The sequence below is a fragment of the Bison bison genome, unplaced genomic scaffold, assembly GCF_000754665.1.
Source record: "Bison bison bison isolate TAMUID 2011002044 unplaced genomic scaffold, Bison_UMD1.0 scf7180017864327, whole genome shotgun sequence".
NCBI classification, from domain to species: domain Eukaryota; kingdom Metazoa; phylum Chordata; class Mammalia; order Artiodactyla; family Bovidae; genus Bison; species Bison bison.
In genome coordinates, this window is record NW_011494899.1 from 6,421,891 (window position 1) to 6,441,885 (window position 19,995).

Genomic DNA, 19,995 nt, shown 5'->3' on the forward strand with positions numbered 1-19,995 from the left:
ACCAGTGCGTTCTCTTGACAGAACTCTATTAGCCTTTGCCCTGCTTCATTCCATACTCCAAGGCCAAATTTGCCTGTTACTCCAGGTGTTTCTTGACTTCCTACTTTTGCATTCCAGTCCCCTATAATGAAAAGGACATCTTTTTTGGGTGTTAGTTCTAAAAGGTCTTGTAGGTCTTCATAGAACCGTTCAACTTCAGCTTCTTAAGTGTTACTGGTTGGGGCATAGACTTGGATTACCATGATATTGAATGTTTTGCCTTGGAAATGAACAGAGATCATTCTGTGGTTTTTGAGATTACATCCAAGTACTGCATTTCAGACTCTTTTGTTGACCATGATGGCTACTCCATTTCTTCTAAGGAATTCCTGCCTGCAGTAGTAGATATAATGGTCATCTGAGTTAAATTCACCCATTCCAGTCCATTTTAGTTTGCTGATTCCTAGAAAGTCGACGTTCACTCTTGCCATTTCCTGTTTGACCACTTTCAATTCGCCTTGATTCATGGACCTGACATTCCAGGTTCCTATGCAATATTGCACTTTACAGCATCGGACCTTGGTTCTATCACCAGTCACATCCACAACTGGGTATTGTTTTTGCTTTGGCTCTGTCCATTCATTCTTTCTGGAGTTATTTCTCCACTGATCTCCAGTAGCATATTGGGCACCTACCGACCTGGGGAGTTCCTCTTTCAGTATCCTATCATTTTGCCTTTTCATACTGTTCATGAGGGGTAGGTCCAATATATGTACTTTAGCAAACTCTCCATAGTTTTGTTATGTCATAGCAACAGATGCTGGGTAAGCAGATTTTTTACCTAGCATGCATTTAAATATTCTTATAACATCCTAGGGGCAGAAATACCAAATCCAGCAAGTTTATGCCCACTCAACAAGGGATCTCAAACTCATGGTACATATAGTAAATCCACTTGAGCTCACAGGTATGGTTGCTTTAGTTGACAATACAAAACACTATTGTTTTGCTTGAGCTTGGATGCTTTTGTTCAGAAAGAGGATGTATTCTTCACTTGTCTCAGTCCCCATCCTCCTATTATCTATCCCTGCTACTTTACACATTTATGTTAAATGCTAAATGTTAAATGTACTTCTGAAGGTAAGTGCATTTCCACACTGGGTAAAGAGTAGAAGATAGAAGCAGAAAAGCCCAGTGGTTTCCCCAAATGAGAAGAAATCCTTGGTGCAGTGGGTAATGTTGCAAGCTTCTGTCGTTGCTTAACCAAGTCACATGAATGTTTCCTATATCAAGAAGTGGAATTTTCCTCTTTCAAATAACTTATGAAATAGGAAATCCACTGTCTTCTGGGGTGGCAGCTCATGGACTTTGGACCCATGTCCCTCTGCCCAAGCTCCTTCACCCTCTCCTCTGCACCTGCCCTGCTGCTGACAAATATTTCATGTCTGTTTCCTAGTGGGCAGCCCATTCCTCGAGTGGAATACACGGAGGAAGAAAAAAAAACATGGGGTACGGTGTTCAGGACCCTGAAGTCCTTGTATAAGACCCATGCTTGCTATGAGCACAACCACATTTTCCCCCTTCTGGAAAAGTATTGCGGCTTCCGCGAAGATAACATTCCCCAGCTCGAAGAGGTTTCTCAGTTTCTGCAGAGTAAGTGCACATCTGGGTCAAAAGATTGGGGGCTGGGGATGGAAAGGGGAAGAGAAGGAAATTTAGGCAAGTGTGATTGTGTTCTTGCTGATGCAGGCAGGTTGATTTTCCCAGGAAAATGAATATTTCACTGCTGGGCTCTGCCTCCCTGCCAGGCCCCACCGGTATAACACTGTCATCCAAGAAAAGGCATCCGGTGTGGATTTTGCCATGTTTATATCCCTGAAAGGTTTTTCTAATACTCAAAGCCCAAGGTGTCTAGTCAGGGTTCTCCCCGCAGCTCCTGCTATGTTATGAGCTGGCTGCAGTGTGCATTTGTGTAAGACATGTACTATTGGTGCCAAGAGATCTGAGCCCTGTCTATTTATCTGATCTTTGGAATCTTGTTTTGATCCTCTCTAGTTGGGAGAACCTTCCTTAGATTAGTCATTTGTCAAATGGAGACCATCCACCATTTAGTCTTTCTCACAGGTAAATTGTGAGAATGAAATCAAATACTGAACGTGAAAGCCTAGCGCTCATGTGTAGTAGGTGCTCACTGAGTTTGGGATGCATTGCAATCTGAGTAACTCAGTAGGTAAACAGGTGATTGAACTGACCTGCCCATCATTTCAGGGGAGAAAAGTGTTTTCTTTTCTGCCAGGAGCTGTTGACTCAGCAAAACCAAGATAAACAGTCAACACATGTTAAACACCTACTATGTGCTAGGTAAAATGTGGGAAATTAGGGAGACAGACCAGGTTATAGGTTATAGGTTATAGAAGGAAGAGTTTTCTATGCCTCAGAGCTATGCAGAGACGATGTGGCCAGCTCTAGGGCAAGAAGCCAGGGAAGCTACCTAGTAGGGAGGGAAGTGGGAGCTGGACTAGATGGGGAGTGAGTTGGATGACCTTTTGAATCCCTTCTATTTAGAGTCTTTACTATTCAGATAAAGAGAAGAGCAGGGCTCAAGCAAAATGAACTTCAACCTGAGGGTCTAAGACACATAAGCCAAGGGACAAAGGAGTCTTAAAGATATTCTTTGGCTAATTACCTGTGTTGCTATGGCCAATAACAAGAAGAATACAACAGCAATGCTAGCAGTTGTGTGTGTGTGTGTGCTCAGTCATGTCTGACTGTTTTGCAACCCCAAAGACTGTAGCCCATCAGGCTCCTCTGTCCATGGAATTTTCCAGGCAAGAATACTGGAATGGGTTGCCATTTCCTCCTCCAGGGGGTCTTCCTGACTCCGGGATTGAACCCATGTCTCCTGCGTTGGCAGCTGGATTCTTTACCATTGTGCCACCAATTTGTGGGGTGGCAGGTGGGGGTGGGAAAGAAGTATGTGCTAAGTCATTCCAGTTGTGTCCGAGTCTTTACAACCCCATGGGCTATAGCCCTCCAGGCTCCTCTGTCCACAGGGATTCTCCAGGCAAGAATACTGGAGTGGGTTGCCATGCCCTCCTCCAGGGGATCTTCCCAACCCAGGGATCGAACCTGGGTCTTCAGTGCTACACATAAATTCTTTACCATCTGAGCAACCAGGGAAGCCAGTGGACTATATACTGCACCAGTGCCTAGGAGAGAAGTACAGTTCAGTTCAGTTGCCCAGTTGTGTCTGACTCTTTGCAACCCCGTGGACTGCAGTATGCCAGTCTTCCCTGTCCATCATGAACTCCCAGGCTTGCTCAAACTCCTGTCCATTGAGTCAGTGAAGCCATCCAACCATCTCATCCTCTTTTGTCCCCTTCTCCTCCTGCCTTCAATCTTTCCCAGCATTAGGGTCTTTTCCAATGAGTCAGCTCTTCACATCAGGTGGCCAGTGTATTGGAGTTTCAGCTTCAGCATCAGTCCTTCCAATGAATATCCAGGACTGATTTCCTTTAGGATGGACTGGTTGGATCTCCTTGCAGTCCAAGGGACTCTCAAGAGTCTTCTCTAACACCCCAGTTCAAAAGCATCAATTCTTCAGTGCTCAGCCTTTTTTATAGTCCAGCTCTCACATCCATACACGAGTACTGGAAAAACCATAACTTTGACTAGACAGGCCTTTGTTGGCAAAGTAGTGTCTCTGCTTTTTAATATGCTGTCTAGGTTGATCATAGCTTTTATTCCAAGGAGCAAGCTTCTTTTAATTTCATGGCTGCAGTCACCATCTGCAGTGATTTTGGAGCCCAAGAAAATAAAATGTCTAACTGTTTCCATCGTTTCCCCATCTATTTGCCATGAAGTGATGGGACCAGATGCCCATTGGAGAAGGCAATGGCAAACCACTTCAGAATTCTTGCCTTGAGAACCCCATGAGCAGTAGAAGAGAAGCATCAAGTAGCGATTATAGAAACAGACTCTGAAGCCAGAGTGCTGGTAGCTGTGACCTTGGGCAGAGCTTTAATCGCTGCATCTTCTCAGGTCCCCCATCTGTAAAGTGCAGAGAATAGGAGCTCTACCTCCTAGAGTTACGATGAGGATTAATTCGTGTATATAAAGTGCTTAAACCTGTGTCTGACACATGGTGGGTATGATACAGTGTTAGCTATTACTATGGAGAAGGCGATGGCACCCCACTCCAGTACTCTTGCCTGGAAAATCCTATGGACGGAGGAGCCTGGTGGGCTGCAGTCCATGGGGTCCCTAAGAGTTGGACACGACTGAGCGACTTCACTTTCACTTTTCACTTTCATGCATTGGAGAAGGAAATGGCAACCCACTCCAGTGTTCTTGCCTGGAGAATCCCAGGGACGGGGGAGCCTGGTGGGCTGCCGTCTATGGGGTCACACAGAGTTGCACACGACTGAAGCGACTTAGCAGCAGCAGCAGCAGCAGCTATTACTATCATGATCATGGTCGTTACCATTCTCCTTCCAAGTCTGAAATTAGGGAGATTGAGAGACAGATACAAGAGCCAGAGGATGGGTGATCAAAATGGTATTGGTATTTTATTACCAATAGAAGCTGCTTCAAGAATGTGGTATAGATGTGTAGGCAAAATGGACTTTCTAATGTTTCACCCCTGGATTAGGTAAACTAACTTGCCAATTAATTCAGTGGCACAGTATCTAGTCATTGGCTGGCTAAAAGCAGACTAGAATGTGTTCCTGTGTGGACAGTCAAGAGAGAAAGGGCAGAGAGGGTGAAGTTGAGAATATTCATTTCCTCTTCGCAAACTCTCAGTCAGAGAAGTCACTGTTCCTCATGGGGTATACCTATATGAGCTATATGGAAAGCACTACAGAAAAGCTAGAAGTGCTCCTTTCATATTCTTCCCTCCTGGGAAGCAGAATGAAAATTCCCTGCTACTCTGGAAACATGAGAAGTAAGGAATAAGTGTTCCACCCTAACAAACAGTAATGAAAGTTTAAATTTACTGGAAGTTTCCATGTGCTAGGCTCTAAGTCTTTTATACTTATTAGCTCTTCTGATTCTCAGAATAATCTTAAGAAATATTTCCCCACATTTTGCCCATGAGAAAACAGGCTCAGAGAGGTGAAGTGGCCTAACCCAGATCACCCAGCTAGAAAGTACTAAAGGATAGATTTGAAGTCAGTTCTGCTTGGCGTCCATGTCCGTGCTCTTGGACAGTTGAATGTACTGCTTTCCTCCCCAGTGGTCTTCAGGCCCCTCTGGCTCCCTGTGATGGGCTCTGAGTTTTCTTTCTCCTCTGCTTCCCAGGTTGCACTGGTTTCCGCCTCCGACCAGTGGCTGGCCTGCTCTCTTCTCGGGATTTCTTGGGTGGCCTGGCTTTCCGAGTCTTCCACTGCACTCAGTACATCAGACATGGGTCTAAGCCCATGTATACACCAGAACCGTGAGTACTGTCCTTTTGCTATCAGTTCCTAGCCACAGTGAGTTGCATCTCACCCAGCTCCAGGAACAAGGCTGGGACTCACTGTGGGCTGGTCCACAGGACTCATTGCCTGCATTGTTTGATGATAGTGCAACAAGGGAATTTCATCTCTTCTGGGGATTTTCCCCATCCAAATAGACTGTACTGATTGGAGATTTAGGCATCTTCTGAATCAAAGGTTCAGATGAGAGAATGAGAGTTCACATTCAAATTCCAAAGAGACTGTAGAAAAGTCAAAGCTATGAAATGCCAAATGGGAATAGGAACAAATGACAGCCAGGTGGTCTCAACACTTCCTGATTCCTGGATCACATCTAGATGATTCTCATCTCTTTGCCTAGGTTGGGTCTCAGCTGAAGATACAGAATGTCTGGCCACTATGCTTCTTATTTTTGCATGTAGCCATCTCCTTAGACAGCTAGAACTGAAGTAGTTTATGTGATCAGTCAGCAGGATACCCCAAATGATCTTTCCCAGCCTACAAAATTCATTACTAGAAATCAGAAAAGACCTATTACTAGTAAATCTGGCACCTAGAGTGTTAAATAAATGTAAGTTTCCTCCTGTAACCAGTGTCAGCCCCCTCCAGGATAAGACAGGAGCATCATTAATATTATTATTGTTGTTGTTACTATTATTATTACTTCTACTACTATTATTTAGTTCTCATGGAGAATAACTGAGCATATTGTATCTGCCCAGGGATGTCAATACCAAGGAGAAGACTTGGGATGGGAAGTGTTTGTGATCCACAGTTCATTCAGGTGTATGGCTGCCCATAGGTGTACTGGCTCTTTTGTTCTGCATCCCACTGGGCATACGCTCAAAATCCCCTGGCTACTGTGTTCTGTCCTGTCCCTTACATTTCTTTTCCCTTCTTTTTCTCTTGTATCTTGTTTCAACTGATACCAAGCCTTACATACCCCTTATTCTTAGGAATGAGGTTATAAGACTGAATGAGTTGCTTGTTGCTTTCTGCCCATTCCTTGTGTAGAAAGACTGAGTCCTGCATAGCTTATAGCCCACCTCCCCTCCAAGCTCTGTGCTTTTTGTTTTTCAGGGACATATGCCACGAGCTCTTGGGACATGTACCCTTGTTTTCGGATCGCAGCTTTGCCCAGTTTTCCCAGGTGAGCGGTTAATTTCTCTAGACTTCTAGTTACAGGGTGAGACCTGGATTGCTCAGATAAATTGAACCCATGGAGGGGCTCCCATGTCCTCTGCGAGGGTGGAATCCAGGTATAGTTCTGTGACCCCATCACAGGTGGGAATGTGGTCCCATGGGGCTGGCTAATTACCAGTTCCAGGGACCACAGCATGGAGCTGGTGATTTGGTTGTCCTAGGAATTGTGTGTTATTGACTTAGCTAATTTCACCTGTCCTACTGGATGTAGTTTAAGAGCCTTTTCATCTGTGAAAACCTCCCAGATCCCCATGCAGAAGTAACCTTGTCTTCTTCCAAGTTCTCGTGGATCTTTCCCCTCATATTTTGGGTCTTTGCCACTTTCTACCTTATCAGGCAATCATTTTTGTATATGTTTTAAGTAAGTAAGATGGCATTTGCCAAGACTCTAGTGCCAATAGGCTGACTCATGGCAAAAAATAAAGAGCCAGCTGCCTTCTCACCATCATCAAGGCAGCAAGCTAAGCTTTGATTCATCTATTACAGTGGTAAGCAGGCTCAAAAATGCTTTTTGGATGAGTGAAAGAATCCTACAAATTCTCTTCTGGCACTGAGAGGCAGCCCCAAACCATGGCTGGGCAACTGGGATGGTGGGAGAGTGGAATGGTAGTGCTGAGTAGCCCGGAGCAAGTTGCCAGTCACCACAGAAGTGGATCAATAAAGAGCCCTTCCTGATAGTCTCCTTCCTCACAAGGAGGAATAACGATCAAATAGAATGACCTATGAGCAAATGCTGGGACAAGGATGAGTTTCATAGTAATGGGATTGTATGTGAATCACTTAAGCATATTCCTTTAGCCAGAAAGAAAGAACTATTTCTACTCTTGAATGAGGAGGCTGCTACATGGTAGCTGAAATAAACAGAGAGCAAAATTAACTGCTTACTGAACAAGGAAAAACTGTACTTGTTAGACACAGCCTCTCTAAACAAAGAAAACAACTGCTTTTATGTGTGTTAGATGCTCAGTCATGTCTGACTCTTTGCGACCCCATGGATTGTAGCCCACCAGGCTCCTCTGTCCATGGTATTCTCCAGGCAGGAATACCAGAGTGGGTTGCCATTTCCTCCTCCAGGGGATCTAACAAACCGAGGGATTGAACCCCTGTCTCCTGTGCCTCCTGCATTGGCAGGCAGATTCTTTGCCACTGAGCCACCTTATGTGGGCTTGGGGGAATTGCGAAGTTCAGAGATTGTTGGACTTTTAGAAGTGGGAGTGTTTAGAAATTAGGTGAACCTTTGCTGTGCAAGTGTCACCACAGGAGTAGCTGACTTTCAGAAGTGTGGTTCCTGCTGCCAAGATGTCATAGATTGCTATCAAACTAGGACTGGAAGTTTTTATTCTCATTACTAAAAGTTTTACTTCCCAGTCAGAGGCTAAATGGCCATCCTCCTTAAGCCATTTCCAATTTGGGGATCCCCACAGAGGGGTTGGAAGTTACCTGAGTCAGCAGACAGGAGCTTCTGGCTCATCCATGTTCCTGGTTCCAATTTTGACCTGGGCAGTTCCAAAGCAGAGAGTTATTTTGAGTTCCCTGAGCATATTCTTTTTTGATCTAAAAGCAGGACTAGTTTCCCACTGGAGTGCAGAATGGACTGGGGATGAACCACTTTGGGTTCCTTGTTTTAGGCAAGATCTGGGCTCACAAAGAATAGTGGCTATGAGAACAGGGAACCCTTTCAACCTGCATTTATTGATGATGACTTCTGTTAGACTTGGGCTTCCCGGGTGGTGCTAGTGGTAAAGAACGCGCCTGCCAGTTCAAGAGACGTAAGAGACGTGGGTTCAGCCTCTGAGTCGGGAAGATCCCCTGGAGGAGGACATTGCCTCTCCTTAAAGAGATTTTTCACGGGCTGTGCATTTGGCCTGTACAATGCTCTTTCCTCCGCTATCATCAGAGCCAATAACAGCCTCACTTTCATCAAGTCTTTGCTCAAATATCACCTTTCCAATGACACTTTCAAATTGTGGTGCTTGAGAAGACTTTTGAGAGTCCCTTGGACTATAGGGAGATCAAACCAGTCGATCCTAAAAGAAATCAACCCTGAATGTTCATTGGAAGGACTGACGCTAAAGCTGAAGCTCCAGTACTTTGGCCACCTCATGTGATGACTGACTCATTAGAAGAGGCCCTGATGCTGGGAAAGATTGAGGGCAAGAAGAAAAGGAGGTGACAGAGAATGAGATGGTTGGATGGCATCACCGATTCAATGGATATGAGTTTGAGCAAATTGAGTGAAGCACAGGAAGCCTGGAATGCCTCAGTCCATGGGGTTGCAAAGAGTCGACATGACTTCGAGATTGAACAACAGCAACACAGTGATTTTTTAAAACCATTCTGGAGCCTTATTTAAAATCACAGCCTCGGGACTTCTCTGATGGTTCAGAGATTAAGAATCTGCCTTCCAATGCAGGCATTCGAAGGTTCGATTCTATCCCTGGTTGGGGAACTAAGATGCCATATGCTGCAGAGCAACTAATCCCGCATGCCTAGAGAAGCTGCATGCTGCACTTACTGAGCCTGCAAGCTGCAACAAAGACCCGGTACAGCCAAAAACAGAAAATGAAGGATGGGGCAATCAAAGCCCCCGACCCCACCCCTGCTTCTCTGGCACGCTGGATCCCCCTTGTCCCTTTCTCCAAGAGAAAGTTCTTCTTTCCGAAGAACTTATCACCTTATGACATGCTTATTATTTACTGTTTATCCACTTAAATGTAAAAGTCAGGAATCTTTATCAATTTTGTACATTGCCCGTCACATAGAAGGCATTCAATAAATATTTTTGGAATGAATGAATGCATATTAGTAGGAAAGAAATATAATATATATGCACACACACATATATATATTTGTATATATATGTATGTGCTTTGTCTGCTGCAAATGAGTCTGGAGCAAATGCTGTAAAAGAGTCAGAGACCACTAGGGGCTTCTGAGTTGGGACCTGTAATAAGAGGTGGCCCGTGACATCTCAGACTCTCCAGCTATGCATATACCTGGACAGATGTCAAGCACTTCACAGCAAGTCTCCTATGGTATCTTCAGGGGGCTTGATGAAGTCCCATCTGGTGCACCAGGAATATTCCACTTGAACTGTGGAAGGATAATCAGAACTTGAAACGTTAGACACAACCTACCGTGTGACCTTGAGCAGGTCATCTCTTTTCTCTGTGCCTTGGTTTTCTCTTTTGTAAAGTGAATAGAGGACCAAGTGATGGAGAAAGGCTTCCTCCATCCTTGAGATCTGTGATTCTGTGAAGTGTGGTCAGGGAAGCCTTGACAGAACAGTTGAGAGTCTACCTGGGCCCTTCTGAATGTATCTAGCCACCCATCCCCTTCCTGTGGTCAAATACGAGGTTGGATCTGAGAGTCAAGGTTGAAGGTCAGCAGACCCCAGCCATGTCAGTGCCGGTTTCTCTGCCGTTACAGGAGATCGGCCTTGCCTCCCTGGGTGCACCTGATGAGTACATTGAAAAACTTGCAACAGTAAGTACCCTCTCTCCCTGGTGGATGGTGGGAATGTCTTGGGCCTTTGAAACTTTGCTGCTTTCCTGAAAGCCAGATCATTTGAAAATAGAAAAAATCTGAATGCCTTGCTTACATTTGCACAAGTGACATTTCACATTTTGACTTCTTCTTAGTGGTTTGATTTTGAAATCAACTACATGCAGATGTTTACATGTAACTTTAACAGTATGTCTTGAAAGCACCAACAGGCTATAATGATAGTCGTTGAGAACCCCCTTGAGTGGGTAGGTAGTCGTCTAGATTCACATCTTTGAAAACAAAATATTTACTTTCTACCTAACACTGGAGCCAGCATTGGATCTTTCCTTTCTCAGATCCAAGGTAGAAGTGGGAACTGGCTTTTCCCTTCTAACCAAACACTCTCTTCCCCAGGAGTGTGATGACTGTCATCCATAGACACCATGGATGAGCACCACAGCAGGGGCTTTCCTTCCTGTAGACCCCTTTCCAACTTGAGTGATTCCCTCCCTAACCTCTAGGCCACATTTTTAAATAATATGCTCAGCTTGGAAGAAAAGAAATAAAACTATATAACGGAACTAGGGACTACAGATTAATGCACACATATCATTCAGTTCAGTTCAGTTCAGTTGCTCAGTTGTGTCTGACTCTTTGCCACTCCATGGACTGCAGCACTCCAGGCTTCCCTGCCATTATGATATATCTGTTTAGAAGTTTGTGAATTTAATTTAAGAGAAGGTTGAAACCTCCCAGATCCTTTCTCACTGCCCAGCTGCTCTGAGACCTTGGGCAAGTAGCTTTTGCACCCTCACCTCTAAAAATGGATACAATTTTTTATATCATTTCCATCTCAAAAGTACATCATGAGGATCTTGAGGATCAAAAGAGTTAAATTTGTGTGGATGTAAGTTTTTAAACGCCAGATGCTGTGGTGATACAAAAAGCAACTTTCAAGGAAACTGCAGAACTTGATCGAACCTCTCATTTGTAAGAAAAAAATAAACTCAAACACAGAGCATTAAGTTACCTGCTGTAATTATGATAAAAGTATTCATTACCAACCTAGCTTCTCAAAAATAATCTTATTATTAATATACTGATCTGGGAATAGTCTTGGGCCCCTTGGTCTGCCCTTGAGATGCTGTGTCACTGTATGTATGTAACTTGACCTCTCTGGGTTAAAGATGTCTCATCTGTATGTGAGGAGCTCAGACTGACTCTGTTCTGACAGCCTTCCCAGGTTTCACATTCTCTGCAGTTGCTGCTGCTGCTAAGTCGCTTCAGTCGTGTCCGACTCTGTGCGACCCCATAGATGGCAGCCCACCAGGCCCTGCCGTCCCTGGGATTCTCCAGGCAAGAACACTGGAGTGGGTTGCCATTTCCTTCTCCAATGCATGAAAGGGAAAAGTGAAAGTGAAGTCACTCAGTCGTGTCTGACTCTTTGCGACCCCATGGACTGCAGCACAGCAGCCTCCCTGTCATTCCCTGGAGCCTGCTCAAACTCATGTCCATTGAGTTGGTGCCATCCAGCCATCTCATCCTCTGTCATCCCCTTCTCCTCCTGCCCTCAATCCCTCCCAGCATCAGGGTCTTTTCCAAGGAGTCAATTCTTCATATCAAGTGGCCAAAGTACTGGAGTTTCAGCTTCAGCATCTTGCATTCAGCCAACTCTTAATTCAACAGGTAACTGGATAGGGTAAGGCATAGCACACAAAACCATGACCCCAGATCAGGCTGATTCAGAGCATAGACCTGCACAAACTCACACCTGGGCACCTTGTCTCTGGCCCTGGGTCACCTGCTGCTTCCTTGTGTATGCTTTCAACTTGACTTTCCATTTCAGATTTACTGGTTTACTGTGGAGTTTGGGCTCTGCAAGCAAGGAGACTCCATAAAGGCATATGGTGCTGGGCTCCTGTCATCCTTTGGTGAATTACAGGTATGAACTGAACAGGAACTATGGATGGATTTGAGAGTGGTAGGTACAGCAGACCATTCATTTTCCCTTTATGCTGTCAAAACCCTCTTATATCCACTTTGAAACTGAACCTTGGGGTTTCTCCTCAAGTGATTGACCTCTTAGCAGCTATGATTTGGTCATGACTGTGGGATTTAGAAATTGAAATTGAACTGCAGATACATAGGTCTCCAAACCAGAGGGGCCTCCTGAATCTAGGATTGAACTGTGCATTGGGACATAGACAAACACATGCTAGAAAATGTGGCTGCTCCCACACCCTCTGTTGATCAACCTTACCTGAAAATGGTTGGGGTAAAATATTCCTTTTGATCCTGATTACTGTCTAGTATGTGCAAATAATTTAGTTCATCTGCATTGGGACTAGGGTATGGAAGGAATCAGGATAAGGTGGGAGGGGATGCACAAATAGCCTAGGGGACGCGGCAGGGACCAGCAGCCCTGACGTAACCATGACGACTTTCCATTTGGGACCCGCAGTATTGCCTATCAGACAAGCCAAAGCTCCTTCCTCTGGAACTGGAGAAGACCGCTGTCCAGGAGTATACGATCACAGAGTTCCAGCCTCTGTATTATGTGGCTGAGAGTTTTAATGATGCCAAGGAGAAAGTGAGGTGAGATGGTAACCACGGTGGGCCAGCAGCCCTTGGGACCTCCTGACTTGACCTGGTGCCGCCGGCCTGTGGGAGGTTGGGCAGGAGAATGGACTCCAGTGCCTACAGCAGCGGCGTGCATCGGACAGTATTCTCTCCCCACCCTCTCTCTTTCCACTCCCTGTTGAGAGAAGTGCCTTCCTTTGCAGGACCCCATTTCATAGCTTGTTAGCCAAACATGATGATCCCTGCAGACAGGCCTACCACCTTATCCTTGCTCAGTGCGGCCACCAGGTCCACCCCTGAACTCTGCTATGTTCAGAGTGGCCACAGAGGTACCCCCGTCAAACAGCCCTAGGTGTCTTCTCACCCCACAAAGTCCCTTGTCACTTTAATCTCCCACGTATGTGCATAACTCACCCCCCACCCCTTCAGCCTTTCAGTTCAGTTCAGTTCAGTTGCTCAGTCGTGTCCAACTCTTTGCCACCCCATGAATCGCAGCACGCCAGGTCTCCCTGTCCATCACCAACTCCCGGAGTTCACTCAGACTCATGTCCATCGAGTCAGTGATGCCATCCAGCCATCTCATCCTCTGTCATCCCCTTCTCCTCCTGCCCCCAATCCTGCCCAGCATCAGAGTCTTTTCCAATGAGTCAACTCTTCGCATGAGGTGGCCAAAGTACTGCAGTTTCAGCATCATTCCTTCCAAAGAAATCCCAGGGCTGATCTCCTTCAGAATGGACTGGTTGGATCTCCTTGCAGTCCAAGGGACTCTCAAGAGTCTTCTCCAACACCACAGTTCAAAAGCATCAATTCTTCGGTGCTCAGCCTTCTTCACAGTCCAACTCTCGCATCCATACATGACCACTGGAAAAACCATAGCCTTGACTAGACGAACCTTTGTTGGCAAAGTAATGTCTCTGCTTTTCAATATGCTATCTAGGTTGGTCATAACTTTTCTTCCAAGGAGTAAGCATCTTTTAATTTCATGGCTGTGGTCACCATCTGCAGTGATTTTGGATCCCCCAAAAATAAAGTCTGACACTGTTTCCACTGTTTCCCCGTCTATTTCCCATGAAGTGATGAGACCAGATGCCATGATCTTTGTTTTCTGAATGTTGAGCTTTAAGGCAACTTTTTGACTCCTCTTTCACTTTCATCAAGAGGCTTTTTAGTTCCTCTTCACTTTCTGCCATGAGGGTGGTGTCATCTGCATGTCTGAGGTTATTGATATTTCTCCTGGAAATCTTGATTCTACAGCCTTGACGCCTTTACCCACACTTACCCTTTTTTGTGTGTCTTTCTCTAACCAACTTCCTTAAAATCACTACCCAGCCCTCTCCCCCCAAGTAGTCCTTACCCACGCTGTGATTTACTTTTATCCCTAGTACTTATTAATGTCTAAAATCTTGTATGATTTAAGGTCTATGAGGATAGGGAGTTTTGTCCTTTCTGTTCTTTCCTTCCACTTCAGGAACAGTGCCAGACACATAGCAAGCACTCGGTATTGCTATTGTCCAGTTGCTAAGTCATGTCAGGCTCTTTGCGACCGCACAGACTGCAGCACACCAGACTTGCTTGTCCTTCACTGTCTCCTGGAGTTTGCTCAAACTCATGTCTATTGGGTCGTGATGCCATCCAACCATCTCATCCTCTGAATTAGTGAGTAATTGGCAAATGTGCCAATCGCAGAGGCAATTCAGCACCAGACTGGTGGAGTGGTACCAAGACTCTGAGACTCTCAGCCCTCCAAGAAGATGGCTCTGCCATCAACCTGCTAGAGCCACACTGCTCCCAGCAGGAGATAGTCTGGGCAGAAGGTCTACTTAGACAGGGCAACCATGAATCCATTTTTACCACTTCTTTTGCTATATCTTAGCAGTGATGCATAATAAATATAAGTCTTACAGGCTTCTGGGATCCCATGAAGCTGGGCATGTCAGCTTTGAATGCACCAGACTTAGGTAACCAACAGTAAAATGGTAGCCCACAAATGTACTTTCTTTGACCCCAAATGACTCCCTTTACTCTTTTCTCCAGGGCCCTTAGGTCCTTCCTGCCATTCTTTCCCATTTTTCTCCTAAATTTTCACCCTTACTGGGAACCTAGTCTTCCTGTAGCCCTAAAGGTTCCACTTTGCCATTCCTGGGACTCCTTTAGGGTTATGGATTTTTGTGAGTTCATGCATTAATCCACCAAGGTAATTATAGTCACAGGTAAGGTGGTTCAGACAGTAAAGAATCCACCTGCAATGAATGAGACAGGGGTTTGACCCCTGGGGTCGGGAAGATCCCCTGGAGAAGGGAATGACTAGCCACTCCAGTATTCTTGCCAGGAGAGTCCCATGGACCAAGGAGCCTGGTGGGCTACATGCCATGGTGTCGGACACATGTGAGAGACTAACACTTTAACTTTTCTAGATGCCTGGTAGCTATTTTGTACCAAACACTGTTCTCGGTGCTTTTCAGATATTAATTCATTTAGTCATTAAATAAGATCACAAATTGCAGATAGGGGTACAGAAACATTGAAGGGGTAAGTAACTCACTCAGAGTCATACAGCTAGTAAGTGGCTGGCCCAGGGTGTGGACTCAGACAGTGGAACTCAGAGCCAGTACTCTTAACTGCTGAGTTGCACTGAGATTCCCATATGGACAGGCCCTTCAGGAAGTTCTCAGCCCCAGGCCAACAGGGAAGACCTTGCCAGGACATGGGCCTCTCTTTGAAATCCCACCAGCTCTGCTAGTGTTCACTTCCCCTGGTGACTCGGTGGTAAAGAACCTGCCTGTAATGCAGGAGACACGGGTCCATTCCCTGGGTCAGGAAGATCCCCTGGAGGAGGAAATGGCAACCCACTCCAGTATTCTTGCCTGGAAAATCCCATGGGTGGAGGAGCCTGGTGGGCTATATAGTCCATGGGGTGGCAGAGAGTTGGACATGACGGAGCGCACTCACTCACTGCTAGTGTCTAGAGCCCAGAGGAGACACAAAAGCTCTCATCTGCTGAGAGCTGGCTCACAGAATGAAAGAGAATTCTAAAGAACACAGTTCAAAAAAGGAAGGGATCTGAGCATCTCTGGGATACCCTCAGAGCATCCCGACTAAAAGAAACCATGCCAACCATTTTCAATTTCGGTATTCAAGTTCTAGCAGAGATGGGTCTGAGTTTGTTCACACACCTGGCTGCTTGATCTGAGGAGGGCTGAGTGGGCCTCAGACTGATAGTTCAATTCATATACCCGCAGTGGGGGAGGTCGATTCCCCACAGAAAAAATAAGGGGCGCCTGGGAATAAGAGGGAAGAGAGGAAGAGCAGGCAGAGCCACAGGCGTCTACTACTATTCTGGTTCATGTCACCAGCTGCACTGAGAAAGCTTTTTCCAAAGAAGAGATGGGGAAGGATACTTAACCACTTATTCTTCATGCATCCATAGTCACTAATAAAAGATTCCTCCCAGGCCCAGGAGTGATGCGCCAGGGAGGGCCAGGCCAGATTCAGACTACCCATGTCCTTTCCCTTCTTTATAATGTATTGCCAGCATGGCCTTAGTAGTTATTTAGCTTCCTCAAGCCTCGGTTTCCTCATCATAAAATGGGAATAGTAAAATGGTACCTTCCTCTTAAGGTTTTTATGAAGACTAATTTAGTGATAATAGTTGTTAAGAGTATAAAACAGTTGAAACTTGCTATGGTTCTCAAACATAGGAGGCCCTCAATCCATGTTGAGTTTCATTCATAGTGTTGTCTTCAACTTTGGGAACCATGTTTCTTTCTTTGCATTGATGGTCAAGCATCTCAGAGCTTCTTTTTTTCTTCTATAACATTCTTTGGCTAGGTTTTACTTACTCCTTTTATTTTGTTTAATGATAAGAATTTGGTCTTATTGTATACTGTGCTTTTATTGTAAGCTACTTCTGACATTTTGGAGGCATGTGCATAAGTGTGTTTGTATACACACAGACACACCTACCACATACAAAGGCTTCCCAAAGAAGACCTAAAACTCCATTTCACTTCTCAGCCCAGTACTAAAGCCCCTGGTGAGGTTTCAATGCTACTAATAACCAAGTGAATGCCACTGAAAAATCTTTTAAAATTATTTTTCCCCAAATGGTAGCCTTCATTCAGACCTATGATTTTGGTTTCAGGAACTTTGCTGCCACAATTCCACGGCCCTTCTCAGTTCATTATGACCCATACACTCAACGGATTGAGGTCTTGGACAACACCCAGCAACTTAAGATTTTGGCTGACTCCATCAGTAGTAAGTAACATATGCCCTTCGAGGCCATTCTCTCATAGAGGATTGTGTTTTCTTACCTTCGTCAGAGGAACAGTAAGAAATGTATTAAATATTTAAGAAAAGCATTTCCAGGGAAGCCACTGACTTATTGAGAGAGAAAAACTTAGCAATAAAAAGCCAGAATTGCCTTGAGTGTCCTTTCTGCTTTGACCTTCCTGGACCCCATGCCACCTCTGATGACCCACCACCTTTCCACCCTGGCTTGTTGCTGCCACGTTCCTCTTTCTCCTTTGCATTTTCACTCCTTTCCCTCTAAGTGTCCACTGGACCTTACTCTGCCTGGAATACCAGCTCCTAAGGATAAATTTTTATCTACTTTATCAGCCACAGAGTAGTTCATCCATTGACCTTTTATTTTTTCTGGACAACAAGAATATTATAATAGTTGTTCTTAAAAAGTCATTGTGCTATTGTGTTCATCTCCTGATTCTTTCTAGCCTTCAAATTCCCCTCGAGCAACACTGACCAGCTCTTAGTTCCCATGCTTTCCCCTGGCCTTTGCCTATACAGTTTTTGTTTAAAATACTCTCTTTACCACTCCCATTTAGGGACCCCATCCCAGTTTATCTTTTAATCTTCATACATGTCTCTTCTTAGGGTAAGCCTGGTTTGGGTGTCCCTCCTACGTTTTGGCCTTCCCATAGATCCCTCTCTCAGAGCACTTATCATAGGTTTTTTATTTTATTTTATAATTGTTTGCTTGTCTGTCTCTCAAACTAGACTTTAGCAGAGGGCCATGTCAGGTTTGCTGTCAAATCCACAGCAGTTATCCATATTCCTAAAGATCATATTAGGTACTCAAGAGCTATTGAATGAATGGAAAAAACCACCAAAGGATCAAGCTTAAAGGGAGAAGTTCTAGTCCGAGGGGTGGGGAGTTTCTATCTGTAAAAATGTTCTAACAAAGGCCAGAAGGGCTGGTGGGCTTGGCGTATCCCTCTCTACCCCTGTGATGTTGCCTGAGACCACTGCTAATATGTAGAACTAGCCCATTATACTCATTCACATCAGGTATGGCCTCCCTCCCATAATGAGCCATTTTGATAAAGTCCAAGGCTGATTCCCTCCCATAGATGCCATCTTGAACACTCAGCTGGAATAACCTGTTCACCGAAGAGGCCAGCCAAGGGCTCTGGAGGCTGAGGTGTGAGAGAGAAGGGTTAGGCCATAGCTGTTTTTTCTTCTCTCTTTCTCATTTCCCCTGAGAAAGCGAAAATACTTTAAAAGACTATTATTTATAAGAGGTTTCTAAAAATCACTGAATGACAGATTTAGGAACTGGAGGGTGCTTAGAGTTTTGTGACCTTATATAAGGCCCCATCATCTCTATACTGTCCTCAGGACCTAGGCAGGAATAAGGCTGGTCTGTCTCCAAGTCCCCTTCCACTTCTATGAAGAGTCTGTGTCCTTGTGGCCCCATGGCATGTGAGAACCTGCATGAATGAAAGTGACTCCATCATACCTTACTTAGTCTGGTGGTCTGGCGATCTAGGCTGAGTTATCTGCTTGGACCATGCCTTCTCCAACCTCGTGTGTCTCAGAATCACTTGGAGAGCTAGTTAGAAATGGATAGTCCTGAGTTGTACTCCAAGACTATCCCTGAATGTGTGATATGAGTCAGGGATTTGTATTGTAATGAAGCCCCAGTGAATCCTGACATGGAGTGGGGATGGGGGGCTATGTGAACCCTACTTTTAGGTTCTGTGGCTTAGCCCCTTGCGAGCATCTGTGGATGGTCATGTGAAAAGGAAACTTAAAAGCTAGTGATTTCCCTGGGGAGAAAACTATTAACTCCTTCCCTGAGAAATAGACTATGGAAAGAAGAATCTTAATTACATTAATAGCTCTTAAGCACTTCCTACAACTTGGAATCATCTGTAATGGCTCAGATTTTATCACCCTAACTAAGCTGTCAGCTTGAAGATTGGGGTAGTACCTAGTGTATCCACACACCCCACTGATTCCCTAGCCTTTTACACACTGCAGATACTTGAAGGGTGTTTGTTTACAGTATAAGTGGCTCCTTTGTTTTCCTTTGTAGGTGAAGTTGAGATCCTTTGCAGTGCCCTCCAGAAATTAAAGTGAAGTCACGGACAGAACCTAAACTGAGAATCTCTCAATGGAAATCCACCTACTTCTTTTATTTCATCTTAAAAAGTGTAAAAAACAAGTCTTAATTCAAAATGACAGCCTTAAATCCTTTCGAGAGTAAGTTGGCGGGTCAACAAATAAAATCATATGAAATGACAGCATATTAATAATACCCAAAAGCATAATGGTAGATCTTTTGGGATCATCTGTGATTTAGAGATGATAATCTCATACTCTGAATTGAATTAAAAATCAATAACCTGTCACATTTCATCAAAGTTAATGAAAATTTGGGACCTGTTTTATTCAACCTTCCTAAATACTTTCATTTGCTGTAGAGAATTCCTAAAGGGATCTATCCCTCACTGTGAAACACAAGCCTATCAGAATTGAATTTCTGGATTTAATATAAATTTTAACCTACAAAAGTCTTTTTCTGTTTCAGGGAACTATGATTCTACTTACTGCTTTGTTATTTTGCCTATGTAGATTTTCTTTAATTCAGAAGCCTATTAAAATCAATACAAATATTAAAATTCATAATGTAATATCAAAATATTTCTGTATGTTTTATTATCATCATAAACACTGGTATGGAAGGTGGTAGAACTTTCCATCTGATTCAACTTGCAGTATCATTTTCCAATCAATCAATTGTCAAGTCTGTTTGGGGAGACATTTTGAAGACATTTAAGATGCAATGCATACATGCTAAGTCACTTCAGTCATGTCTGACTTTTTGCAACCCCATGGACTGTAGCCCACCAGGTTCCTCTGTTCATGGGTTTCTTCAAGCAAGAATACTGGAGTGGGTTGCCATTTCTTCCTCCAGGGGATCTTCCTAACCCAGGGATAGAATCCAAGTCTCTTAAGTTTCCTCCATTCGCAGGTGGGTTCTTTACCA

The 19,995-nt window shown here is 44.5% G+C and overlaps 1 protein-coding gene across 1 annotated transcript in view; it reads left to right on the forward strand.

The window, feature by feature from the left end:
* The window catches only part of PAH (phenylalanine hydroxylase), an 89,123-nt gene extending 69,474 nt beyond the window's left edge, over nucleotides 1-19,649 (forward strand). Inside the window, exons 6-13 of the mRNA XM_010853423.1 lie at nucleotides 1,436-1,632; nucleotides 5,281-5,416; nucleotides 6,516-6,585; nucleotides 10,068-10,124; nucleotides 11,971-12,066; nucleotides 12,586-12,719; nucleotides 16,846-16,961; nucleotides 19,042-19,649. Coding sequence (XP_010851725.1) covers nucleotides 1,436-1,632; nucleotides 5,281-5,416; nucleotides 6,516-6,585; nucleotides 10,068-10,124; nucleotides 11,971-12,066; nucleotides 12,586-12,719; nucleotides 16,846-16,961; nucleotides 19,042-19,085 — 850 coding nt within the window. The 3' untranslated portion in view covers nucleotides 19,086-19,649. The remainder of the gene's footprint in view (nucleotides 1-1,435; nucleotides 1,633-5,280; nucleotides 5,417-6,515; nucleotides 6,586-10,067; nucleotides 10,125-11,970; nucleotides 12,067-12,585; nucleotides 12,720-16,845; nucleotides 16,962-19,041) is intronic.
* Nucleotides 19,650-19,995: the final 346 nt, after the last annotated feature.